The 15,909-nt window shown below is 42.3% G+C and overlaps 1 protein-coding gene across 1 annotated transcript in view; it reads right to left on the bottom strand.

The window, feature by feature from the left end:
- SMC6 (structural maintenance of chromosomes 6) overlaps positions 1-15,909 on the bottom strand; it is an 869,177-nt gene that overhangs the window by 509,840 nt on the left and 343,428 nt on the right. The window contains 2 exon segments of the mRNA XM_053711237.1: positions 4,484-4,630; positions 5,244-5,342. Coding sequence (XP_053567212.1) covers positions 4,484-4,630; positions 5,244-5,342 — 246 coding nt within the window.

The raw sequence follows: 15,909 nt of genomic DNA, 5'->3' as shown, positions 1-15,909 counted from the left end.
GGAAGTACTCTGAAACAAAGAGAGTACGGAGCTAACTCCCTGCTATTTGGAAGATTTAGGAGTGGTAACAGTAACCACACACCATTGCAACTATTCCAGCATTCACTCCACCACGAACACACAGTGTAGACAAAAGGCACTCAAAAAAAGGGACAACACGAAAATCAAAACAACAGAGATAGACGAACAGAAAAAAACGCTAAAGACACCTGTAACTGTGAGTACATTAAGAAAGTTCATGTAAAAAGCGGATCACGCCAATCACAAAGCAGTACTCTATAACTTTACTTTTGCTGACTCCAAAAACTTGCCTAGTGACACACCCCCACATAAACATTTACGTAGGACATAACAGCGAAGCTTAATAAGCAGTTCATTGTCGAGCATACAATTGCCGCAATAAAGACTTCCACTCTTTTAACACTTACCAGCTTAAGCAGTATACTGCTTGGGTTCTCTACAAAAAGACTTTCATCTTTTCAGTATTTTACTAAATTATTTTATGTAATCATTTATACGTTTAAGGCTGATACTATGGATGAAAATTGTTTGTATGTTTTTATTTTTACACTGAAATAAATATCACTAAACATTCTTTGTGAATACTTTATTGTATCATAAATTGTGCCACATCAGATCCACAAATAATATCTGCAATCTTTACCTAGGCTCAAATATATCCAGACATATATAAATATATTAACTTGCTTATTCAATACATCTATGAGATTATAGCATATTATATTGATTCATCCGACTCATGTTTTTAGGTTGGCCAACATATTTGTTTTAACTATCTGTTTTAAATATTTGTTTTAACTAACAGTGATTTAGACTATATTTTTATTTCAAACTTTTAGATCTGTTTGTATCTATATTTTGTTCAAAATAAACAGAATTTATTGATTCAAATTACATAGTAAGTCTATCTTTCCATATCGGGTAATTAAGCAGTAGCGCTTAAGAGTCTTATCCTTCCAAGAATTTACCTACATTTGAAGTTTTTGAGATTACTTCTTTTAGACTCAATAGCTTTTACCCCCATAGTTTATTAACCCATCTCACCGAGGACCAGGTAGCTGACTTACAAATCTGCTCCCTAGAGGCCTCATTCTTAAAAGCCCAAGAAGAAGCCACAGCTCTAGTTGAGTGAGCCGTAATCCTCTGAGGAGGCTTATGTCCCGCAGTCTCATAAGCCAAGCGAATCATGCTCCTCAGCCAAAAGGATAGGGAAGTAGAAGAAGCCTTCTGCCCCTTGCGCTTCCCCGAATAGACAACAAAGCTGAAGTTTGTCTGAAATCCCTCATAGCCTGAAGATAAAATTTTAAAGCTCGTACCACATCCAAGTTATGAAGTAACTGTTCCTTAGAACAGTGTTTTTCAACCAGTGTGCCATGGCACACTAGTGTGCCGTGGCAGACTGACAACAGTGTGACACATTTTTTTAAAGTTTGCTTGTTTTTTACTCCCTGTGCAGGGGTGTCCCTCTTTCAAATTTTGAAATATTGGGAGGTATGTGACAGGCTTATCAGGCACAACCATGACATATTGACATTCATTCACAGACAATCATTATGATTGTTTGTGAATGAATGTCAATATTTCACGTATAGTTTGTAGGAGGCATGGCATAACAGCACAATAGATACAGTATGTGTGTGTGTATATATATATGTGTGTGTATATATATATATATATATATATATATATATATATATATATATATATATATATATATATATATGTATATATATATATATATATGTATATATATATATATATATATATATATATATATATATATATATACATACATACATACATACATACACACATATATACACTGTATTAGGCTACAATGTGTGATTTTTTAAAATTTTGGGATGGTGGTGTGACACAGGATTTTTTAATATAAAAAAGTGTGCCACGGCAAAAAAAAGGTTAAAAATCACTGCCTTAGAAGAAGAAGGATTAGGACACAAGGATGGAACCACAATTTCCTGATTAATGTTGCGATCAGACACAACCTAAGAAATCCCAGACCAGTGCGAATGACAGCCTTATCTGCATAGAAAACCAGGTAAGGAGGCTCACATTGCAAGGCCGCTAGAAAAAAGAACCTTCCAAGACAATCTTAATGTCAAGAGAATGCATAGGCTCGAACGGAGTACCCTGCAAAACCTTCAGAACCAAATTCAAACTCCAAGGAGGAGCAGACTGTCTAAACACAGGCCTGATCCTGGACAAAGCCTGAACAAAACACTGAATATCAGGGAGCTCAGTGAGCTTCTTGTGTAACAGCACAGATAAGAGTCGAAATCTGTCCCATTAAGGAACTGGCAGCAAGTCCCTTCTCCAAACCGTACTGGAGGAAGGAAAGAATCCTGGATACCCTGACCTTATGCCAGGAATATCCACAAGTTTTACACTAGAGTAAGTAGGTCCTCCACACCTTATGATAGATGCGACGGGTGAACGGCTTTCTGGCTTAAATGAGAGTATCAATCACCCTCTCAGAAAATCCTCTTTTGGCTAAGACTAAGCGTTCAATCTCCACGCAGTCAGCCTCAGAGAATCTAGATTCTAATGCACAAAGGGGCAGTGTACCAGCAGATCTCTGCGAAAGGGCAACCTCCATGGAGGAGACGAAGACATCCCCACAAGATCCGCAAACCACGTCCTCCGCGGCCACAATGGAGCAATCAGAATAGTTGACACTTGTTCCTATTTGATGCGTGCCACTACACGGGGTAGAAGTGATAACGGTGGAAATATGTACACTAGGTTGAATCCCCAAGGCATTGTTAAAGCATCTATCAGTTCTGTCTAGTGATCCCTGGACCGCGACCCGTATCTGGGTAGCTTGAATTTGAGTCTGGACGCCATGAGATCGATCTCCGGAGTCCCCCAACTGTTGTAAATCACCACAAACACTTCGGCATGAAGAGACCATTCCCCCGGATGAAACAAATGTCTCCTGAGAAAGTCAGCTTCCCAGTTGTACACACCCGGGATGTGGATCGCTGATAGCGAGCATTCGTGGGCCTCCGCCCACTCCAGAATCCGAGATACTTCCTACACGGCTAGGGAGCTTCTCGTTCCCCCCGATGGTTGATGTAAGCCAGCGAGGTAATGTTGTCCCACTGGAATCTGATGAACTTGGACGAACCCAGGAGAGGCCAAGCCTCCAAACCGTTGAAGATCGCCCAAAGTTCCAGGATGTTGATCGGGAGAAGAGACTCCATCCGATTCCACCTGCCCTGTGCCTTCCTGGTACCCCAAACCGCTCCCCAACCTGAGAGACTCGCGTCCGTAGTCACAATCTCCCAAGATGGTCTGAGGAAGGGATGTCCCCTGGGACAGCTGATATGGACGGAGCCACCAAGAGAGAGACTCACTTGACCCGTTGTCCAGAGAGATCAGTTGGGACAGGTCCGAATGATCGCCGTTCCACTGCCTCAGCATGCACAGCTGAAGAGGCCGGAGATAGAATCTGGCGAATGGAATGACATCTATAGTGGATACCATGAGCCCGATTACCTCCATGTACCGGGCCACTGATGGCCTTGAGGAGGATTGAAAGGCAACACAGCTAGCTTCATAGCCGGCAAAAGCAGACAAATAAAAGAGCCGTACTTGAGATAGATGCCAAGTTAAAAGACTAAATAAAATTAATGTCTGAGCCACCAATAGAGGGTTAACTCCTTCGGCACATGAAGGAGATTAACCCCCTTAGTCTCTTAACCCACATACAAATTAAGTGCTTGCCCACTGCCTATAAATAATCCTCTATGGAGGATTTTATTCCCAAAGTAAAGTGCAGAGAGTCTCCTTAACACTTTCAGTGCAAGTCTCCCAGCCCCAGAAGACAAAAGCATTTACCCTGCACATCTAGCTGTCAGGCAGGACAGCTTACAAGGCGTGAAAGGACACATACTCCTTAAAGAGACCTGTAGAAAAAGAAAGAATAGAGTAAACCTACTCTGGCTTTCAATACTAGGGAAGCAAAATGTTAGGAAAATGAAGCAAGGCCTTACAAGTTCCTAACTGCTTTAAAGCCACCACTACACTACTGAAGAGATTAACGTGGACTACGGCTAGACCCAAAAAATCTTGCTTGTAGCAAAGGAAATCCAATTTTCTTCAGACACCGAAGCTTCACCTCCTCCATTGACAGAGCCAAAGAAAATGACTGGGGATTATGGGTAGGGGAGTGACACTTAACAGCTTTGCTGTGGTGCGCTTTGCCTCCTCCTGCTGGTCAGGAGTGATATTCCCACTAGTAATTGATGATGTTATGGACTCTCCATGTCTTAGGAAAGAAAAAAAACACACAGTCAAATATTCAATTACATAAAAAGTCATATGATGCCCCTGTAGCTGGCAGACCCTGTAATTTCTTGGAAACCTGGTGCCCTGAAATTGTTTTTATATCCCCAAAGATTAGAAGAAATAAAAACATTGAGAACGTTAAAAGCAGTACCTCAGATCCATTGTAGGTGTTCTTCTTTTTCTGCACATCCTCTTTTAGAGAAAGAACCTGGGGCTTCAGTGCCTGCGCCTCTTGAAGTATATTTTCAAGTTGTTCCTGTATTGTTCTAAACTTCTCCTCAGCTTTATTTACTTTTACCTGTAAGAAGGGTAGGGGAGTACGGTTTGTAACAGATAGTGAAATATACAGATAGAGAGATAAAGTATGTACAACTCAAATTTAAAATTATAACTTTTTTTTTATGTTTTAGGTCAGATTAAAAGAGCTCCTTATATATGGGTTCAGCAATATCAAAAAACTGAAAGACACAGTAATATTTCAGTAACGAAATAAAGTTAATGTTTTCAATAAACTAACTTATCAGATGTTCGGCTGGTGTTCTCTGAGTGCGAGGGCTACTGTGGTCTGTATTGTGTGTATATATTTTGCCATACATTTATAACTTCATAATAGAGCTGAATTTATTTATAATGAAGTCAATTTCATTACTTTAATATATGTTTCTAAACATATGCACTATAATTAAGCTAAATTAATTAACTTTAAAGGATTCAAAAACTTGTAAACATGTTAGCAACTTACTTTTCAGAACTAAATTATTTATAAAAAGCTTAAATATTAAACATAATCACTAAAAGACAGTGTCTACCCCAAATTTTAAGTACAATCAAATCTATGAGCACAAACAAGCATGGATGGCCTTAAAATCTGGTGCATCTCAAGATGTGGCACACTATACCGTTATACATACCTGCCACTCATCAATCTTTTGCTCATACTTAACAGTGCGCCCTTCCTCTGTATTAATTAGTTCTCTGAAAGGCTTAACTTGTTTTTCAGTCTCAATCACCTAAAATAAACATAAAATCAGCATATTTTATTTATTCCAAACGAAACAATTGGTTTAAACACAGGCCATTCACCCTAAATAATTAGCAGTGGTTATAGCCTACATAACAAAGTGAATAAAAAACAAAAACAGAATTTATGCTTACCTGAAAAATTACTTTCTCTTACAGGTGTATTCAGTCCACGGATTCATCCTTACTTGTGGGATATTCTCAATCCCTACAGGAAGTGGCAAAGAGAGCACACAGCAAAGCTGTCCATATAGCTCCCCTCAGGCTCCGCCCCCCCAGTCATTCGACCGACGGTTAGGAGAAAAAGGAGAACCATAGGGTGCAGTGGTGACTGTAGTTATTGTAAATTAAATTTGAACCTGACTTAAATATCAGGGTGGGCCGTGGACTGAATACACCTGTAAGAGAAAGTAATTTATCAGGTAAGCATAAATTCTGTTTTCTCTTACTTGGTGTATTCAGTCCACGGATTCATCCTTACTTGTGGGATACCAATACCAAAGCAATAGGACACGGATGAAGGGTGGGAACAAGTCAGGTAACCTAAACGGAAGGCACCACTGCTTGTAAAACCTTTCTCCCACAAATAGCCTCCGAAGAAGCAAAAGTATCGAATTTGTAAAATTTGGCGAATGTATGCAGTGAAGACCAAGTCGCTGCCTTACAAATCTGATCAACAGAAGCCTCATTCTTGAAAGCCCATGTGGAAGCCACAGCTCTGGTGGAATGAGCTGTAATTCATTCAGGAGGCTGCTTACCAGCAGTCTCATAAGCCAATCGGATGATGCTTTTCAGCCAGAATGAAAGAGAGGTAGCAGTCGCTTTCTGACCTCTCCTCTTACCAGAATACACAACAAACAAGGATGATGTTTATCTGAAATCTTTAGTTGCTTTTAAATAGAACTTTAAAGCACGAACCACATCAAGATTGTGCAACAGTCGTTCCGTCTTAGAAACTGGACACAGAGAAGGAACAATGATTTCCTGGTTAATATTCTTATTAGAAACCACCTTCGGAAGGAAACCAGGTTTAGTACGCAAAACAACCTTATCTGCATGGAACACCAGATAGGGTGAATCACACTGTAAAGCAGATAGTTCTGAAACTCTTCGAGCAGAAGAAATAGCTACTAAAAACAAAACTTTCCAAGATAACTTGATATCTATGGAATGCAAAGGTTCAAACGGAACCCCTTGAAGAACTGAAAGAACTAAATTTAGACTCCATGGAGGAGACACAGGTCTATAGACAGGTTTGATTCTAACTAAGGCCTGTGCAAACGCCTGAACGTCTGGTACAGCTGCTAAACGCTTGTGTAACAGGACAGAGCAGATATCTGTCCCTTTAAGGAACCAGCTGACAGACCTTTCTCCAAACCTTCTTGGAGAAAAGACAATATCCTTGGAATCCTAACTTTACTCCACGAGTAACCCTTGGATTCACACCAACAAAGATATTTCCGCCATATCTTATGGTAAATTTTCCTGGTGACAGGCTTTCTGGCCTGTATCAGAGTATCTATAACTGATTCAGAGAAACCCCGCTTAGCTAGGATTAAGCGTTCAATCTCCAAGAAGTCAGTTGCAGAGAAACTAGATTTGGATGCTTGAAAGGCCCTTGGATTAGAAGGTCTCGATGGCAGTTTCCATGGTGGGACCGATAACATGCCCACTAGGTCTGCATACCAAGTCCTGCATGGCCACGCAGGCGCTATCAGAATTACCGAAGCCTTCTCCTGTTTGATTCTGGCTATTAGCCGAGGGAGAAGAGGAAACGGTGGAAAGACATAAGCTAGACTGAATGACCAAGGCGCTATTAATGCCGCCTTGGGATCCCTGGATCTGGATGCGTAAAGGGGAAGTTTGGTGTTCTGACGGGACGCCATCAGATCCAACTCTGGAATGCCCCAAAGCGGAGTTAGTTGGGCAAAAACCTCCGGGTGGAGTTCCCACTCCCCCGGATGGAAAGTCTGACGACTTAGAAAATCCGCCTCCCAGTTGTCTACTCCTGGGATGTGAATTGCAGATAGATGGCAGGAGTGATCCTCCACCCATTTGATAATCTTGGATACTTCCTTCATCGCTAGGGAACTCTTTGTTCCCCCCCTGATGATTGATGTACGCTACAGTCGTGATGTTGTCCGACTGAAATCTGATTAATTTGGCCTCTGCTAGTTGAGGCCACGCCTGGAGCGTATTGAATATCGCTCTCAGCTCCAAAATGTTTATCGGGAGAAGAGATTCTTCCCGAGACCATAGTCCCTGAGCCTTCAGGGAGTTCCAGACCGCGCCCCAGCCTACCAGACTGGCATCGGTCGTGACAATGATCCACTCCGGTCTGCGGAAACTCATTCCCTGAGACAGGTGATCTTGAGACAACCACCAGAGAAGAGAGTCTCTGGTTGTTTGGTCCATTTGAATTTCCAGAGATAAATGTGCGTAATCTCCATTCCACTGTTTGAGCATGCACAGTTGCAGTGGTCTGAGATGGATTTGGGCGAAAGGGACTACGTCCATTGCCGCAACCATTAAACCAATTACTTCCATGCACTGAGCCACGGAAGGCCGAGGAATGGAATGAAGAACTCGGCAAGTATTCAACAGTTTTGACTTCCTGACCTCTGTCAGAAAGATTTTCATATCTACCGAGTCTATTAATGTTCCCAGAAAGGGAACTCTTGTGAGCGGGGACAGAGAACTCTTTTCTACGTTCACCTTCCACCCATGAGACCTTAGAAAGGCCAGAACGATGTCTGTATGAGCCTTGGCTCTGTGAAAGGACGACGCCTGTATTAAAATGTCGTCTAGGTAAGGTGCTACTGCAATGCCCCGTGGTCTTAGTACCGCTAGAAGGGACCCTAGCACCTTTGCTACTTGTTAGAGCGGCAAAGAGAATGACTGGGGGGGCGGAGCCTGAGGGGAGCTATATGGACAGCTTTGCTGTGTGCTCTCTTTGCCACTTCCTGTAGGGATTGAGAATATCCCACAAGTAAGGATGAATCCGTGGACTGAATACACCAAGTAAGAGAAATTTATGTTTACCTGATAAATGTATTTCTTTCTGGAAATAGTGATTCCACGACTTGAGTAATTACTGTTGGGAATACCCATCCTACTCAGCAGGAGGAGGCAAAGAGCACCACAGTTAAACTGCTAAGTATCACTCCCTTACCCACAACCCCCAGTCATTCGACCAAAGGGGAATGGAGAAAAACAAAATGTATGCTTACCTGATAAATTTCTTTCTTTCCGGATATGGTGAGTCCACAGAATCAATTACTGTTGGGAATACCACTCCTGGCTAGCAGGAGGAGGCAAAGAGCAACCCAGCAAAGCTGCTAAATGTCACTTCCCTTCCCACAACTCCCAGTCATTCGACCTGAAGGAAAATAGAGAAAAAGGAATAACACAAGGTGTATTCTGAGGTTAAAGTTAAAAATAACAGTCTTAAAATAAAGGGCGGGCCATGGATCCACCATATCCGGAAAGAAAGACATTTATCATGTAAGGATAAATTTTGTTTTCTTTCCTAAGATATGGCGAGTCCACAGAATCATCAATTACTGTTGGGAATTAATATCCAAGCCAGAGGAAACAGATAATTAGGGAGGGACAAGACAGAGAACCTAAACTGAAGGCACCACCGCTTGAAGAACCTTTCTCCCAGAAGAAGCCTCAGCCGAAGCAAAAGTATCAAATTTGGAAAAAACATGTAGAGAAGACAAAGTTGCAGCCTTGCAAATCTGTTCCACAGAAGCTTCATTTTTAAAAGCCCAAGAAGAAGAAACAGCCCTAGTGGAATGAGCTGCAATTCTCTCCGGAGGCTGCTGTCCAACAGTCTCATAAGCCAAATGAATAATACTTCTCAATCAGAAAGAAAGAGAAGTAGCTGTAGTTCTTTTACCTCTACGTTTCCCAGAGAAACAAACAAACAGGGCAGAAGACTGGCAAAAATGCTTAGTCGTCTGTAGATAAAACTTCAGAGCATGCACAACATCAAGATTGTGTAACAAACATTCCTTATAAGGAGGAGGATTAGAACATAGAGAAGGAACAACAATTTCCTGATTAATATTTCTATCTAAAACAACTTTAGGATGGAAACCTAACTTAGTATGAAGAACCAACTTATCAGCATGAAAGAGAAGATAAGGAGAATCATACTACAAAGCTGAGAGTTCTGAGACTCTCCGAGCAGAAGAAATAGCAACAAGAAACAAAACCTTCCAAGATAACTTAATATCTATAGAATGCATAGGCTCAAACGGAGTCTGCTGCAAAACTTTAACAACAATGTTAAGGCTCCAAAGAGGAGAAACCGACTTAAACAAAGGCCTGATTTTGATCAGTGCCTGACAAAAGGATTGCACATCTGGCAAAACCGTTAGACGCTTATGTAACAAAATAGACAAGGCAGAAATAGGACCCTTCAGAGTACTTGTTGACAAACCCTTCTCCAGACCTTCCTGGAGAAAAGACAAATTCCTAGGAATCTTGACCCTACTCCAAGAGTAGCCCTTGGATTCACACCAATAAAGATATTTACACCATATCTTATGGTAAATCATCCTAGTAACAGGCTTGCGAGCCTGAATCATGGTCTCAATGACCGACTCCGAAAACGCACGCTTAGCCAAAATTAAGCGTTCAATCTCCAAGCAGTCAGCTTCAAAGAAACAAGATTTGATGAAGGAAAGGACCCTGAAGTAGAAGGTCCTTCCTCAGAGGTAGTCTCCAAGGTGGAAGAGACAACATCTCCACAAGGTCTGCATACCAGATCCTGCGAGGCCACGCAGGAGCTATGAGAATCACAGATGCCCTCTCCTGCTTGATACGAGCAAGGATTCGTGGAAGGAAAGCAAAAATGGAGGAAATAGATATGCAAGACTGAAATTCCAAGAAAAAAAAAACGCCAGAACATCTATCAGGGCGGTCTGCGGATCACTTGAACCCTGCCTAGGAAGCTTGGCTTTCTGCCGAAACGCCCTCAGAAATCAACTCCTGAACCCCTTATTTAAGGGTTTACATGGAGAACAGCTCCGGATGGAGAACCCACTCCCCGGTATGAATATCTGTCTGCTCAGAAGTCCAATTCCCAAATGTCCACCCCTGGAAAGAGGATGAAAGACAGGCAATGAGAGCCTCCACCCACTGACAATCCAAGTCACCTCCTCCATGGCTAAGGAACTCAGAGTTCCTCCCTGGTCATTAATGAAAGCTATTGAGGTGATCTTGTCAGACTGGAACCAAGCTAAGGACGACTGAGGCCAAGCCATCAGAGCATTGTAAATCGCTCGCAACTCCAAAATGTTCAAGAGGAAAGCAGACACTTCTGTGTGTCAAACAAGTCCCAGACTGCTCCCAAGCCCAGCAGGCTGGTGTCCAGGGTCACAACACCCAGGAATGTCTCCAGAGCACACGCCCTGAGACAGATAATCCTGAAAAACCACTACGGGAGAAAGTCTCTTATCGAGATCTAGATCTATCCTCTGAGACAGATCCAAACGTTCTCCATTTTATGGAGAATAGCAAAAAGATCAATTCCATCCATACATATGTCACTGAAAAGTGAAGGAAAATCAACTGCAGCTAGATGTAAACTCAGAACCCTCTGGTTGCAGGATGGTTAAGCTATCTACTGGACTAGAGCTTGCTGTTGACCGGACAGTAGACTGCAGAGATAGGAAAAGGAATAAATTCTTGATAATCTGACCTCGGTTATAAATCTACTCCTAGATAGAGAATCTATTGAGGGCCCTAAAAAAAAAATCACCCTTGTAGATGGAACAAGGGAACTGTTCTCTCGATTCATTTCCCATCCATGGGAAAGAATAATGGACAAAATATCTTGCAAGAGAATGTGCTTGAAGGAAGGATGATGCCTGAACCATATATTGTCCAATAATGCACCCTTGCAATACCCGAAGACTTAAAAGTCTTTCTAGGATGATGAAACTCAGAAAACTTGAGAAGATCTTGAATCAAGGGAACAATAAATATACATCTCTCAGGTCTATATTCGTTATGAACAGGTCCTCTTGAACCAAAGTAGAATGGCTACTACCTTGAAGGTCAGAACCAAAGAAACAAGGTAAATACCTAAGATCCCGATCCCAGACTGGGACTGGAACTATCACTCCCAGAGAGGAAGGTCCTGAACCCAGTTCAAGGAATGCCTCACATCATACCTGTATTGCAGATACTCTAGAAAGAGAAATCTGCCCCTGCGAGGAAATCTGAGATTGGACTAAGTTTGGTTGGATTCCACAAGACATGACTGACCCTGCAGAAAGAATAAAACTAAAACTTTCCTTTAGTCTTACTCTCTTGATGTGTCTTAGAAAAAAAAAAATTTCACCAGTAAAGTCAGAAGATAATTCTTCCAGACCAAGTCCAAACAAGGTCTTACACTTGAAAGGAAACGCCAGAAGAGTGGATATGGAGTAAACATAAAATATTGAACCTGCAACTGCAGAACTATGAAGCCTAGGCTGTACCAATAAGCCACAGATAGGCTTCTCAGCAGATCAAGATTTCAGCAACAATGCCCCAAGGACTAGCACACCAAGTCAAGACATTGCTCAGAATGAACAATTAAACCTCAAACTTCTTATCCATGGATCCGTGAAGTCAAGCTACCCTCCTCCATAGGGACAGAAGTTCTCTGATCCATAGTAGAAACCTCCTACTAAGGGCACCGTGCATTGTAATGGAGTCAGCGACAGGAAAAACCTATAAAACACAGGACACAGGGAGAAAGGTATCCCAAGCTACTCCTATTCCTGGAAAATCTCCATAGCACGTCTAGAAAGACCTCCTCAAAGGAAGGAAAGTCATAGAACTGGTAAAGTTTATAAAACTTCTAAGGGTTGACGATGACATCTATGTCATCCAAGAAGCTAAAACCTCCTTTAATAGTACATGAGGCGTTAGAGCATACATCTGAAAGAGACCACTTCAGCATCAGATGAAGGAATTATACTGTCCAGGTCTGAGATTTCCCCCTCAGAAACTACTGAATCCTCCTCACCAGACTTAGGAGAGGGACAACACTTGTAGCAAAAGGTGGAGCAGATACCCTCTTATCTAAAACTTTAAATGTCCTCTTGCATTTTCCCTGAGGAAAGGAAATACAGACTAAGCCACAGATACAGTAGAGGATACATGAGCTGCAGATTCTGTATGCAAATACACCTCCCCCCCCCTGGAGATTGAGAGAAACCGCAGGGCACTGCACGTGACGTCATAGAGGCTTGGGATGTTTAAGGAGAAAACTGTGGCATAGCCGGAACATCATCATATGGGAGACATAAGGGTCATAGGGCAACATCTATCTGAACTATGTAATCGTTATTGCTTAACAATCAGCACAGAAAAAAAATAATAAAGTATGCTTAACAGATAATTTCCTTTCCTTCTGTATGAGGAGAGTCCACGGCTTCATTCCTTACTTGTGGGAAATACAGAACCTGGCCGCCAGGAGGCGGCAAAATACCTCCCCCACTTCCCTCATATCCCAGTCATTCTTTGCCTTTCATCACAGGAGGTTGGCAGAGAAGTGTCAGAAGATACAGAGTAGTTCCTTATGGAGGGTAGTACCCTTCGGAATGGGACCAGAGTTTTAAGTAGTGTTGTCAGCCTCTCAGTGAGAGCTTAAATACCTTCCCAACTTCCCTCATATCCCAACATTCTGACAAAGGAACAGTAGGAGAAATATCAGGGTATAAAGGGTGCCAGAAGAACAAACTAACATTTAGGTCTGCCCAATGGAGAACACGGGCAGGGGCCGTGGACTATCTTTATACAGAAGGAAAATAAATTATCTCATAAGCATAATTTATGTTTTCCTTCTTAATATGAGGAGTGTCCACGGCTTCATTCCTTACTTGTGGGAAACATATACCCAAGCTCCAGAGGACACTGAATGAAACGGGATGATAAAAGAGAGGCGGACCCTATTCTGAGGGCACCACAGCCTGCAAAACATTTCTCCCAAAAGCTGCTTCAGCTGAAGCAAAAACGTCAAACTTGTAAAATTTTTGAAAAGTTATGTAAAGAGGACCAGGAAGCTGCCCTACAAATCTGCTCCATAGAGGCCTCATTCTTTAAGATCTAAAAGGAAGCCAAAACTCTAGTTGAATGAGCCTTAATCCTCTGAGGAGGCTTATGTCCCGCAGTCTCATATGCTGAGGGAATAATACTCCTAAACCAAAAAGATAAGGAAGTGGAAGAGGCCTTCTGCCCTCTACGCTTCCTAGAATAGACAACAAAGAAAGAAGTTGTCTGTCTAAAATCCTTCGTAGCTTGAAGATAGAACTTCAAGGCCCAAACAATTCAAATTATGAAGTAACCGTTCCTTCGAAGGAGGAGGATTAGGACACAAGGAAGGAACCACAGGTTGAACCTCCAAGTGTCTGCTAATGCATCTAATAGCTCCACCTGAGGATCCCTGGATTGTCTGCTGAAGAATCAGTTGTCCACACCCGGAATGTGGATCGCTGATAGAAAGCAGTTGTGGACCTCTGCTCATTCCAGAACCCGAGATACTTCCATGCTAAACAAAAAACAGAATTTATGCTTACCTGATAAATTTATTTCTCTTGTTATGTATCGAGTCCACGGATTCATCCTTACTTGTGGGATATTCTCCTCCCCTACAGGAAGTGGCAAAGAGAGCACCCACAGCAGAGCTGCCTATAAAGCTCCCCCCTTAGCTCCAACCCCAGTCATTCGACCGAAGGCTAGGAAGAAAAAGGAGAAACCATAGGGTGCAGTGGTGACTGAAAGTTTAAAAATAAAAATATATATGCCTGTCTTAAAAAACAGGGCGGGCCGTGGACTCGATACATCACAAGAGAAATAAATTTATCAGGCAAGCATAAATTATGTTTTCTCTTGTAAGATGTATCGAGTCCACGGATTCATCCTTACTTCTGGGATACCAATACCAAAGCTTTAGGACACGGATGAAGGGAGGGGCAAGACAGGGACCTTAAACGGAAGGCACCACTGCTTGTAGAACCTTTCTCCCAAAAATAGCCTCCGAAGAAGCAAAAGTATCAAATTTGGAAAATTTGGAAAAAGTATGAAACGAAGACCAAGTCGCCGCATTACAAATCTGTTTAACAGAAGTCTCATTTTTAAAAGCCATGTGGAAGCCACAGCTCAAGTAGAATGAGCAGTAATTCTTTCAGGAGACTGTTGGCCAGCAGTCGCATAAGCCAAACGGATGATGCTTTTCAGCCAAAAGGAAAGAGAGGTAGCCGTAGCCTTCTGACCTCTTCGCAAACCAGAATAAACAACAAACAATGTTTGACGGAAATCTTTAGTTGCTTGTAAGTAGAACTTTAAAGCACGAACCACATCAAGATTGTGCAACAGACGTTCCTTCTTTGAAGGAGGATTAGGACACAGTGAAGGAACAACTATCTCTTGATTGATATTCTTATAAGAAACAACCTTAGGAAGTGGTTGGTACGCAAAACCACCTTATCTGCATGGAAAATAAGATAAGGGGGATCACACTGTTAAGCATATAGCTCAGAAACTCTTCGAGCCGAAGAGATAGCTACTAAAAACAAAACTTTCCAAGATAGAAGCTTAATATCCATGGAATGCATAGGTTCAAACGGAACCCCTTGAAGAACTTTAAGAACTAAATTTAGGCTCCATGGCGGAGCAACAGGTTTAAATACAGGTTTGATTCTGACCAAAGCCTGACTAAATGCTCGAACGTCTGGGACATCTGCCAGACGTTTGTGTAGAAGAATAGACAAAGCAGATATTTGTCCTTAATAGGAACTAGCTGATAATCCCTTCTCCAAACCTTCTTGGAGAAAAGACAATATTCTAGGAATCCTAATCTTACTCCACGAGTAACCTTTGGATTCACACCAATAAAGATATTTGAGCCAAATCTTATGATAGATCTTCCTGGTGACAGGCTTTCTAGCCTGAATCAGGGTATCAATGACCAACTCAGAGAAACCACGCTTTGATAGAATCAGGCGTTCAATCTCCAAGCAGTCAGACGCAGAGAAATTAGATTTGGATGCGTGAACAGACCTTGGATTAGAAGGTCCTGCCTCATTGGCAGAGTCCATGGTAGAACCGAGGACATGTCCACTAGGTCTGCATACCAAGTCCTGCGTGGCCACGCAGGTGCTATCAGAATCATCGAAGCTCTCTCTTGCTTTATTCTGGCAACCAGACGTAGGAGGAGAGGAAATACATAGGCCAGATTGAAGGACCAAGGCACTGCTAGAGCATCTATCAGTACCGCCTTGGGATCCCGGGACCTGGACCCGTAACGAGAAAGTTTGGCATTCTGACGGGACGCCATCAGATCCAATTCTAGTGTGCCCCATAGCTGAATCAGCTGGGCGAATACCTCCGGATGGAGTTCCCACTCCCCCGGATGAAGAGTCTGACGACTTAGAAAATCCGCCTCCCAGTTCTCTACTCCTGGGATGTGGATTGCTGAGAAATGGCAAGAGTGATCCTCTGCCCACCAAATTATTTTGGTTACCTCCATCATCGCTAGAGAACTCCTTGTTC

This window comes from Bombina bombina, chromosome 4 (genome assembly GCF_027579735.1).
Source record: "Bombina bombina isolate aBomBom1 chromosome 4, aBomBom1.pri, whole genome shotgun sequence".
Taxonomy (NCBI): domain Eukaryota; kingdom Metazoa; phylum Chordata; class Amphibia; order Anura; family Bombinatoridae; genus Bombina; species Bombina bombina.
This window is presented reverse-complemented; position numbering and strand designations above follow the sequence as displayed.